We start from the raw sequence: 12,692 nt of genomic DNA on the forward strand, positions 1-12,692 counted from the left end.
ACCCTTGATCATCTCACCAAACGTCAGCAATGAAGATGGCCCAATCAAATTTCTTTTATGGAAATTGAGGAAACTTCATTACCATACCCATTTGATTTTTTGCGGTGAAAGTTCCGACCATGGTGGTGTTTTACTCCTCTTCGCCATTTCTTCAATTTTGTTTCTCTCCCACAAATTGCTTCATTTCGAAGATGAGTTTTCTTCATACAAATTGGAAAGAATGTCTATTTTGAGACGAAGAATAAAAAATGTACGGAATTTGACAGAATTCAGAACGAAGATTGTGAAAACAACAATTTACTCCGCCACAGCCGAAAATGGCGCGAGTCTTTCTTTGTTGAAGACAAATATTTCCACTTTTATTTTTCATACGGAATATTTATTTTGGCAATTTTTTGCGCGAACGAAATACAACAACAAAAGGTCTTGCGCGCACAAGGTGTACACCAAAATAACTTAAACCCATTTTTTTTTGGTACTTTAACCTAGTTTTGATTAACTTTTATATTAGTAAAAAAAGTTGATAGATAAACATGTTAAAGGATTAAATAATTAATTTTATACATTATTAGTGATTTTGAAGAAATAAGTTTTATTAAAATGAAAAAATTTATCACCAAAAATTATATAACTTTTACATATATAAGTATAACTTTTAAGCATTTTGAGTTAACTTTTACTCCGGTGTAAATAATTATTGTACAACCATTGTAAATAAGAATTTGTGATACCACAATACTTCCCCTGTTCTTACATACTTGCAAAAATTTGATCATGATGGATAGCTCGGTTGGTTAGAGCTTCCATCCCGGTTACAGGTGATCCTGGGATCGATTCTCATCCCGCATTTTGTGGCTCATTCGCACCAAAAAAATAATAATAATAAATTTGATCAGCGCACTTGTTAAAATATCAGAATTTTTCTATTGAGACATTAAATTTTTCTCCTTTTCCCAATATCAGAATTTTGATAAAAGTGAAAACATTATAAATAAAAGTAATTTTCAATGTTTTAATAAAACAATAGAGGAATCTCAATGCACATTAATTAGTCGTTAATAAACATGCAAAAGGCCAAACGTAAACAACAAAAAGAAACGGAGTGAGTAGTTTGTTATAATTATATTCAATTACACATAAGCAAAAACTTAAAAAAATTAGTATTCGAAAAATACGCATTAACACTAATCCAACAACATATTGCAAAGTTTAGTCAAAATTAATGTATGAATAATACAAAAGTCAAAAAGATGTTGCAAATCCTAGAAAGTATAAATTACAATAAAAAGAAGAAATTAAACGTACACAAACCCTCGATTTTGAGTCTCTTGACCATCCAGCCCAAGACCTCCTTTGTGTTTTGTTTGATGGGGGCTTATTTTGGTGCTGAGTTTTTGGCATGGTTATGAGTTATGACTACTTATGACAACATTGTGTATTTGTATGACGATAGATCATGAACGTCACTGAAAATCAAGGGTTGGTCATGGTTGAATGCCCTCCTTCCACCCTTGTGATAAGTGTTCGATTCACACCTCTTATAAAAGGGATCCCCATATTTCCTCCCTCCTTGCAAAGAAAGCTTCATCTTACTTTAAAGAAAATAAAAAAGAATAATTGAACGTCACCGCTCCCGTACATACTAAAAAAAACAAATTGATAAAAAAGTACGGTGTAATGATATGACTTCCCAATTTAGATCTTTGTGGTTTATGAATCAAATTTCATGGGCCTTAATTGTGGGATTTTCCTTATCTCCCCCTTAGGTTAATACACACAAAATAAAATACAGAAAGAATAAAAAGTGACGGAGAGAGTAAGACATTATTAAACAAAAATGCATTGTACGAATTCCATACAAACATATATATAACCACTTCAAATTTGAAGTTTCAAAACTCATTTTTTTACAATGGCCTATTCGAATTCGATGTATCAAATGAAGGAATGAAGTAGCTAATTAACTTAGAAATTAATTAATCGTATTTAAATGCATAAGACCAGCTAACAAATTAACAATTAAAATAGTACTTGACCATGCATTTAGCCACTAGTTAAATTAAACCTAGATTATTATGCGTGTATCTTTTTGGAATCAACATTGAATTAACAACTCCTCCATGAAAGCCTTCAAGTTCATATCAGACGATCCACCCTCTTTGGCAGCTTCGACCGCGAATTCCCCCCATTTCTTAGCATTATCCCTCATCTCCTCACTCTCCATAACCTCCTCCAAACACCTCTTTATCTCTTCACTCTTAACCAAACCACCTTCTTCCTCACTCACCTTGACTCTCACCCCAGTCTTCCAAACATCCTCCACAAGTTTAGCATTTGTCATTTGATCCGTCCATTGCGGGAAACCAACCATGGGGACGCCTGATGTTAGGCTCTCTAGAGTCGAGTTCCACCCACAGTGTGTCACAAAGCACCCGACTGAAGGGTGGGATAGTACTTCCACCTGGGAGCACCAAGGGACTATTAACCCTTGTTGTTTAAGCTCCTCCATGTAACTCAACTCGTCCTCATCGTTATTTTCTTCATCTATTTCATTGCTCGTCTTCTCCCTGATGACCCACAGGAATGGCCTGTGGGTCTGTATCAGGGCTTTGGCTAACTCTTCCATTTGCGGCTTGGCTAGCACCGACATGCTTCCAAATGACATATAAATCACCGAAGATTTTTGTTCTCGAGAGTTTAGCCATTCCATGTAATCCGCCTCCTTAGATTGTTGTAAGAGATCCCCTCCGAAGGATTTGTCGGAGGGATCTTTTCCGTCTAGGAAGGCGGAGGGAAGGAGAGGACCTATAGGAATTAAGTTGAACTTCTCAATAGCATTTAAAGCATCAACTTCTAATGATTCAAAGGAATTTACTAGGATTTTGGGTTTCTCCTCTTTCTCTAATTCTTGTATTTGCTCATGGAATGTAGGGAGGGCAAAAGTGTAAAGATAAGGGTTGGAAGGAAGAAGGAATGAAGGGAGGTCACGTGCTTTGAGCTTAAATGGTAAGTTTGGTAATTCTAACGACCATGAGGGGTCTTTCTCACAATCATTTATAACCTCACGATAACCATTAAAATAATAGTAGTAGATATCAAAAACCATGGCAGGTTGAATCCATAGGAGCGCGGATGGCACGTGATACCTACGTGCCACCTCCGCGGCCCAAGGAAGGAGAAGCGTATACACCAAGCATGTTACCTTTTTCCCTTCGGCAGCGCTCTTCTCGAAGAGCTCCGCCAAGGTCTCAACCCCACGTTGGCGGAACGTTGAGAGATAGGTCATGACGTCTGTATCAGTCGTCTTAAAACCATCGTCATACCCGTCCGAAAAGTTGGCAAAGGTCATGCCCTTGGGGATCATGGCCTTCTTGAGGCATTTGTGGGCAGAGGCCGCAGTGGCGAAGGTGACATCGGCCCCAGAGTGTAGGAGCCGCTTAGCGAATTGGAGGGCCGGGTTGATATGGCCTTGGGTCGGGAAGGTCACTAGAAGGAAGTGAGGCTTTTGCTCCCCCATATAGATCGAAGGCGGCGCGACAACGGTGCGTGGTGTACAAACTTTTGGTGGCAAGTTACTTTGGAAGAAACAAACTTTGGTGTGGCAAGTTTACTTTGAAAGAAACGAAGAGTGGATGAGGTTATGAATTTGTTGTGGTGCTATATTTTTTGGATATTGTGAAAATATGTGGCTTTACCCTTTTATAGTGGTTAGCCACACACTAAAGGAGTGACGTTTGTAGTGACGAATTGAGAGAAGGTTGGATTGGAGATTTATGATTGATAAACAGCTTTTAAGATGCATGATTGCGTTTTTCTATGTCCATAAATTTAACTTGGACAAATTATTAGAATAACTAATTGTAAAATGATTGGTAAGTTTGGGTTGGCAAGTTGGATTTTGTTGCAAAATTGGATTGGTAACATATTCCGGCGTTCCTCAATCTATCCTTCAGTTCTTATAAGTTCACAAAATTAAAAGAACTCAAATATAACTAAATATATGTTCATATAAATTCTAATAAGTTTAAAAAATTGATTAACTTATTTCAGAAAAAAGCAAGCTAGTTATATTAAATCCAGATAATATATACTTTGTACTCTATATAAGTTTAAGAAAATAAGGGTTACTTTTATAACTAAAATATATTCACGTAAATTCTAAAAAGTTTAGAAAAGATCAGTTAAATTCAGATAAAATAAATTTATAAATAATAAGAGAATAGAAAATATCCGCCGAAGTATTGATCGATGAATGGCTCACAACAAGATTTTATGTACCGGATAAATAGATTAGCTGAACTTTGTTAGATATTACTACGTATATCATAACTTAATTTGTTGATAATTATATTAGAGCAATCCTTATTTTCAAAATAACTTTTACATTATACGGAGTATTGGATTAACTTTAATATTTTGAGTAATTTACATTCGCCTGATATAAGTAATATTTATTGTACACGTGACTGTAATTAAGAGTTTATAATTTTGATCCAATTCATAGTATCATTTTAATTTTGTCTGTAATTGAGTAATTTAAAATTCCTGAAATCAAGCACGTTAAGTGTCGCCTACATGTCATGCATGTAACTGTACATGTTGATGTATGTTGTTGCAGTTCTGGTGGCCAAGAGGTTTGTGGAGATTATCTAACGAAGTACAGACAATAATAAATAAAACAAGTTAGTAACAATTTTGTTTTTTATTTTTGATAACCGAAATTTTACAAAGAGAAAAACAACCATTAATTAAAAGCTAAAGACAAAGAGTTCATAACCTCTCTGTATATCGTGCACCTTTATACATTTTTTTCTTATATAAATGGAAAAAATGTGACAGGAATCACCAATGAGCATAACAATACCTTTGGGTGCATAGTGTGCCTAGGGTCACATGTATACCTAATAATGGTCGCATAACCTCAGTGACCGACTTGTGAGCTACTCCCTCCGTCCCGGAATACTCGACCCGGTTTGACCGGCACAGAGTTTAAGGGACTTGAATTGACTTATTTAATTTAATAGGTAGTAGTTGATAGTGGGGTATTATTTTAATGTAGTTAGTGGGAAATGTGTAAAGGGGTGGGGTTGGGGGAGAGTAGGGGTTGAATGTTTAATTATTTTTTGTATGGAGTAGGGGGTAGGTGGGTTAATAGGGGGAGTGAGAAATAATATAATATTGTTAGAATATTTCCATTTTTAGAAACAGGTCAAGTATTAAGGGCGACCCGATAAGGAAAACAGGTCAAGTATTCCGGGACGGAGGGAGTACCTTGTATGCTTGTTAAACTTGAAAATGCATTACCTTTAGAGTCCTGAAGTCAGTTAACTCCCTACATTTTCTTATGATAGTGGTTTCGATATCACCATTTGTAAGGTTCTGAAAACTACTCCCTCCATTCCTTTTTGTTGTTCTCCTAAGGAATGTTGGGGGTTTTTAAGAAATATGGAATCTTGAGTTGTATTGGGATATGAGTAATGATTGGGTGTAAGAATAATGATTGGGTGTAAGAAATTATATATTTAAAATAAAGTGAAGAGAGAGAAAATATTAAAGAAATAAGATAAATGGAAATTAAACCCAGAATTTGTAAGAAATTAAACCCAGAATTTCGAATACTCAGAAGGCCAGAATACCCAGAATATTCAACCAAAATCGACGAACAAATTGTATCCAGAATATTCAACCAAAATCGACGAACAAATTGTACCCAGAATATTCAACCAAAATCGACAAACTATCTTCATCGAAAGCAATCAACCAAGAAAATCGATTTATCAACCCAGAAATCGACAAAATCGACAAATTAACCCAGATTTCAACCAAAATCGAATAAAAAATCGAGCAACATCAACCCAGAATTCAACAAAAATCAACCCAAATTAAACCCAGAAATACGAACAAGTTCAACCCAAATTAAACTGAGAAAATCGAACAACAAATTCAACCCAAATCGAACTATTTCAACCCAGAAAATCGAATAAATTCAACCAAATATCGAGCAAATTCAACCCAAATTCAACACAGAAATGCGAACAATTTCAACCCAAATTCAACCCAAAATCAACCACCAATTGAATTCGACCAAATTAACCCAAAAACCGACCAAATACAACCCAAAAAATCTGCCAAAAAATCATCGAAAATCAACCGAAAAATTCGACGAAAATCAACCTAAAACTCGACAAAAACCACCCAGAAAATTCGACAAAATTATACCCAGAAATCGAGCAAAATTATACCCAGAAAACTCAACCAAAATTATACCCAGAAAACTCAACCAAAATTATACCAAGAAAACTCAACCAAAATTATACCCAGAAAACTCAACCAAAATTATACCCAGAAATCGAGCAAAATTATACCCAAATATTCGACCAAATTCGAGATAATTAAACCCAGAAATTCGACCAAAAAAATAGAAAATTAAACCTTGAAATTCGAGAAAATAATACCCAAAATCAACCACCAAATTTGACCAAATTTAACCCAAAAATTCAGCCAAAATAACAACCAAAATCAACCCAAATTTTCGACAAAAATCACCCAAAAAGTTCGACAAAAAAACGCACAAAAATAAATTAATACTCACTTTATCTCAATGTCACGATTTTGAGGATTTAGAGGTCAAATTCGACCATGAAAACTCTAGATCTAGAGTTTTTGTAGTCGAATTTCACCATCTAAAGCCATATTTCCGTATTTTACGACTTTAACGGAGAGTGGTGTCGGCGGCGGAGGTTTGGTTGTGGTGGTGGCGGCGACCTCACATCCAAATATGAAGAACAGAGAGATGTTTTGGAGGAGAGAGGGTGAAAAACGTAGAGGATGAGAGAAACAGAGCAAGAAATGAATAGAGGGAGGGAGAGAGAAAATGAAGGAGAAAGAAAATGAAGAGAGAGAGAGAAATCAGAGAGAGTGAAAAACGTAGAGGATGAGAGAAACAGAGCAAGAAATGAATAGAGGGAGGGAGAGAGAAAATGAAGAGAGAGAGAGAAATCAGAGAGGAGGGTGAAGTGAATGAGAGAGAATTGAAAGAGACGGGTAGTGGGTGGGGTTAGGGGAAATGGGAAAATAATTAAATAAGGGTGGTGGGGAAAAAGATGGTAGAAAAAGTGTAGAATCTTAGGGTTTTTTGGTAAATAGTGGGAAATCTTAGGGTAAATTGGTAAAAAAACTATGGCCAAAAATAGTAAAGATTCAGTAGGGGAACAACAAAAAGAAACGCCAAAAAAGGAAATGGGAACAACAAAAAGGAATGGAGGGAGTATAACCAAGTCACAGACTCGGCGTAAACACAAAGAGATCATTTCATCGATAAAACGTACCCCCTCCGTCCTGGAATACTCGAAACAGTTTGACTTTTTGCACTATTCCCATAATTTACTTTGACCCTATTTTATTTCAAGTATATGAAAACAAATGTTAGCATATAATATATTGTTGGTTTCATCTTAATATATATTTTTAAAATATTAATATTTTATAAGTTTTTATAATACGTAGTTAAAGATATTGGAGGTCAAAGTTGTATATTGATAAGCGTGTTCAGTCAAAACGTTGCGAGTATTCCGGAAGGGAGGGAGTACATTAATATATCATTTTTATGATCCGAGTACGTAAATTTAAATTATGTAGATGGAGAAAAATCGAAAAGGCAAACATAAGGTCTAGTGACGGAAGTTCCATATGACTAGGGTGGATATGATCAGGCCCCACGGAAAAAACAAATTGTAGTGTATTTTAGTCATGGCACCACTTAAAATTTGTATATAACTGTATAAATTGTGTATTTTATTGTTTGATCATTCTAATATCTTGGTGTAAACCTATTCAAGATCCGTCACAGATAAGGTCGATCCATACATAAAGGCTCTATGATACAATAGCTTAGAACTGCAGCCGGAGATCGACAGATCTAGTGTGAAAGAAGTGTATGCGGTATGCCCGTGACAATTACTCTTTGGATCCCAATTTGTCCACTGGGACCATGCATGCTCTCATAGCAAGTCTCATTGAGTCATTGCTCACGTAAACTACACTGACGTACGTCAGGTACCGTCCGCCCCTGGGTAATTAATTCGATGGTTTAGATTCAAACCGTTAATAATTCGTAAGCTGGAATTAAAATTTCGATCCTATTTCGATTATATTCAAAGCGAATCCGAGAAGACTCAATAATATTAACCCGATTAAGATTGAAACACGATAACAAACCGTATCGTAGCAACAACAACCAAATGGATTTGAAATCCGTGAATGACCCAATCCGTTTCAACAGAAATGTATCAACCCGACGAAAATCCGTTTGAACCGAACCGTTGTAACCTGAATTGTTTCAACTAGAAATCGCTTAATAATATCCTAAACGTTTATAACTTGTAATCCGTTTAAATCGAAACGTTTATAACCCGTAACACGTTTATTCACGCTATTGAGCTTAAATTCTTACCACCTTTAAAAGTTAATTATTGCCCGTATCCCTTTCAAAGATGAATTAAAGACTCAATATTATAATTTACAAACGTATTGAAAATTGTGATTTTAGTAATAACCATAGTGATTTTATAATTTGGAATCGAATTGACCTCACCAGAAGTACATCCCGCTACCCATTCTTTTCCATCACTGATTTATCCACACTGTAGAACCCAAACTGTTGAGGATAGATGTAATAGCCCGCCCTTAACGAGCTACTTGCTAATCACACTTAGCCTTTAATTAAATAAACTTAACTCCAAACCGACACTTAAACTTAATCAAAATCATACACCATAATCTCCTTAGGATAAAAATAATAATACGACCTCTAAACATAAACTCTAAAGAAAATCTGAATACACATTAGAGAGTACATGATTCCTTTTTCTAGCAACACGAACTTAAGACCATCAAGAACCTTGAGGATTAATTAGGCCTCCACTTGCCCCAATCTTAGACTTGATATTCACAACCTGCAAAATATCATTACTCTAGCTACCCCCAACAAGACAGGTTCAAAGAACAAAATCAGGAAATCTAGTACACATACATTTAATAGGTGGCTCAAATAGTTTTTTTTGTTAAAGGTAAAGTTATATTAACAAAGCTCACCAAAACCAGTACAAGCACCCCTTGAGGTAGTTCTTCAAAACGAACCCTCTAGGAGGGACCCTAAAGAAGAACAATGGGGAAAAAACAATTCAAAAACTATATAGAGAGGCAATCCACTCCCTATCAACACGACTAACTTTCTTTCCTATAGTATGTGTGCTTCTATTTTTTACAAGAAATTTGATGTCCTTTACAATTTTATCTACCCCACAAATTGTAGAATCCCAAAACCCTTGTTCCTCACTTGCCTAAGCATATACACAGTAGCAGCAACTGCAGCCAACACGACTTCTTTTCTCCACTTGGAAGCCTTGTAAACACCTTTGATCCATCGCACAAAGCCTCAATCACCACAGGTCTTTAAGGAACATGGAGCCTGATGAGTGACATTTATGTCGCTCATAGGATAGTGATTTAGGCATATTTTGAGTCGTTTTATTCTATTTTTAGTATTTTTAATATTTATTTTCCTTAATTTCTTATTCCGATTATTTATAACTTAGTCTAGCATTTTTAGCTATTTTTGTTAGTTTTTATATCTTAATTCCGTAATTTATTTATTTGACTTGTTTTATAATTTTATAGTTTAATTATTTTAGTTTCCGTTATTAATTTTCTAATTTTATTTCCATTTCTAATTATTATTATTTATTATTTATTTATTTATTTATTTATTTATATATTTATTTTATTTCGTGATTCTTCCCTCATGTTTGTTTTTACGGATATTTCATGAAATGCCCCCGAGTTTTGCCATAATTCACCAAACGCCCATCAAGTTTCAATAATTCATAAAATACCCTTCACAATTCGTACAAATACCCAACATACCCTTACTAATAACGGACCGTTAGTCTGCCGTTAGCCAAGTTTCCAATTCACCCAAAAGCCCCTATTCTGAAACTTATTTCACCAAATGCCCCTATTGTGAAACTTATTTCACCAAAAGCCCCAAACTTAAATATAGCTATTTTGATGTTTCAGCGACTAGTTTGTGTGTTTGAAGGGTAGTTGTTGGTCACAGTTGACTATAAAAGCCCCTTTGCTGAATGGTTCTTGTAAGTTAGATGTTATTTTGATTTGCTTTGCTAATTTCATAAGATTTTTGTCATGAGTTTTCTTTCAAAATCATCATCCACACCCAATGGTCGAGTCCACATATATTAGAGTACCTACCAAATTTTATTATTGTGGTAGGAAATTTGTCATTCGAAGCTCTGATACAACACTCAATCCACAAAGGTTGTACTACAAGTGTGATCCTTGAAACGATCTGAGATGGTGCAAGGGAGTAGTTGAGCAAGAAAACAAGGGGCAACAACACGAAGGACAATGCGGGGGAAGCTTAGACGAAGGAGAAAGTATTGAAAACAGGCGAAACAGTAAGATGCAAGAAGAATTGAAGCAAATGAAGAAGAAGCTAAAACAACAACAAAAAGTAGTCAAAGTTGTAATACAAATGGGGATATTGATGTTTGTAATTTTACTATTTGTAATTATGAAGTAAACACAAGTAATGAGAAACAAATTCACATTTCATAAATAATTGATGTTGCATAATCTGCACAAAATACCAAACTGGGAAGCATTTCTGTTTTTAGCTTCACTTACAAAACATCTTTGCACCAACTACATTTAATGTTATTTTCTACTCAATGAATATGTGCAAGATCAAAACAGATGTGCAAAAAACTACCCCAAAAAGCATTAGCAGCTATCCAGAAGAGCTTGTGGAACACCACTTCAACCTCCATTCCTACTACAATAACAAAATTTGTTAGGTACCCTAATATATGTGGACTCATTGGGTGTGGAAGATGATTTTGAAAGAAAACTCATGACACAAATCTTATGAAATTAGCAAAGTAAAGTAAAATAACATCTAAAATACAAGAACCATTCAGCAAAGGGGTTTTTATAGCCAACCATGACCAAGAACCAGTTTTCAAACACAAAAACTAGCCGTCGGAACATCATAATAGCTATATTTAAATTTGGGGCATCTGGTGAAATAAGTTTCATAATAGGGGCATTTGGTGAAATAAGTTTCAGACTAGGGGCATTTGGGTAAATTGGAAACTTGGCTAACGGCGGACTAACGGCCCGTTATTAGTAAGGGTATGTTGGGTATTTGTACGAATTGTGAGGGGTATTTTATGAATTATTGAAACTTGATGGGCGTTTGGTGAATTATGGCAAAACTCGAGGGCATTTCATGAAATTTTCGTTGTTTTTATATGTGCAGGTGGTTTGGTGTTTTAAGATTCGGGCACAAGTTCAACGATCTGAGTCAATATGTTGACTTGTCAAGGAATTAAAGAAAGAACTTGGGCTTTGTCTTTGTAGGTCTCGAACCTCCATGCTACCACCTACTCTACATCACCCCTCCACCTTATCCTACACCACTAATACATCCTATCCTACACAACACCTTCACCGCATCTCCATCACTGCTCCCCTTCCCTTCAATATTCACGCACACCATCAAACCAAGCCCACCACCAACATCTAATCACCACCAAAATATTCAATCATCACTGTCATTGTATCAACACCACCAACAACAACAACAAAAACTCAATCAAAATCGAGCACAAAAATACAGAGAAAACAGAGCAAAAAGCAGAGCAAAAACAGAACAATTCGGGTTCGACCGAACCCATAACGGAGTTCGAACGAACCGAAAATTTAGAGTTCCTGATTGTATGAGGTTCGGTCGAACCCGAATGAAGTTCGCTCAAACCAGAACGAAGTCCGGCCGAAGCTCCATTGTGTTCGGACAAACAATTGAGCGCGTTTTGGTACAAAATTAATGAAGCTCGACGGCTACGATTCAATTGACGATCGACGGTTGCAATTTGATTGATGAAGATGAACGGAGGCGATTAGGGTATGGCTGATGATTGAAGATGATGATGGACCGTTGATGAAGATCGATGGCAGAGGATGATGGTCGTTGATGAATGATGATGGTGGTGGGTGGTGGCTAAGGAGATGAGGCGCAGCGAAGCAGGAGATCCCCACCTCCTTTAATTGGAGCAGCGTAGCAGGGTAGCAGAAAGAAGAAAAGGGACGAAGATGAGAGGACTAGGGGGTCTGATTGGTTTTGGAAAAAAGGGGAGCTACGGGGTTTTTGGGGTTTTGCAAGGAGTGAAACAAAAGGAGGGTGGTTTTCCTCCTTTTCTTTCTTTATCTCTTTAACTCTTTTCCCTTTTCTTTTTCCGAGCGATTTCCTTCAATATTGTTTGATGATTCGTAAATTCCCAAAATATGCTACTTTTTCACTTATTTCCCACTTTACTGTCCACGTCAGCAAGAAAGCCGGTCTAATTTTTTTTATAAAATCTACAATAAACCGCTATCTGAAACAGCGGTTTAAAGAGGTAAACCGCTATCTGAAATAGCGGCTTATAAAACCACGCGGTTTTATAAAGTTTTGTTTTAAAACAAACCGCTATCTCAGATAGCGGTTTATACCATTGAACCGCCATCTGAGATAGCGGTTTGCTTTAAAACAAAACCGTCATCTCAGATGGCGGTTCAACGCTGAACCCGGAAAAAAAAATACTTTTCTTTCTCTCTTGCTGACGTGGATGGTA

At 36.0% G+C, this 12,692-nt stretch overlaps 1 protein-coding gene and 1 long non-coding RNA gene across 2 annotated transcripts; one reads left to right on the forward strand and one right to left on the reverse strand.

The window, feature by feature from the left end:
• Window positions 1-1,824: 1,824 nt before the first annotated feature.
• On the reverse strand, window positions 1,825-3,679 carry LOC110779034 (UDP-glycosyltransferase 75C1-like). Its single transcript, XM_021983567.2, has one exon. It carries the CDS (start codon window positions 3,515-3,517, stop codon window positions 2,096-2,098), a length of 1,422 nt encoding a protein of 473 aa, XP_021839259.2. The 5' UTR covers window positions 3,518-3,679; the 3' UTR covers window positions 1,825-2,095.
• Window positions 3,680-9,106: 5,427 nt separating this feature from the next.
• On the forward strand, window positions 9,107-12,483 carry LOC130466250 (uncharacterized). Its single transcript, XR_008926284.1, has 2 exons — window positions 9,107-9,449; window positions 11,339-12,483. It is a non-coding gene; the product is annotated as an uncharacterized lncRNA (long non-coding RNA).
• The last annotated feature ends 209 nt before the right edge of the window (window positions 12,484-12,692 follow it).

This window comes from Spinacia oleracea, chromosome 1 (genome assembly GCF_020520425.1).
Source record: "Spinacia oleracea cultivar Varoflay chromosome 1, BTI_SOV_V1, whole genome shotgun sequence".
In the NCBI taxonomy this organism is placed as follows: domain Eukaryota; kingdom Viridiplantae; phylum Streptophyta; class Magnoliopsida; order Caryophyllales; family Amaranthaceae; genus Spinacia; species Spinacia oleracea.

Bases quoted from the DNA above. Each gene is read 5' to 3' on its own strand.
- LOC110779034 (XM_021983567.2), bottom strand. From the start codon at position 3,517: ATGGGGGAGCAAAAGCCTCACTTCCTTCTAGTGACCTTCCCGACCCAA.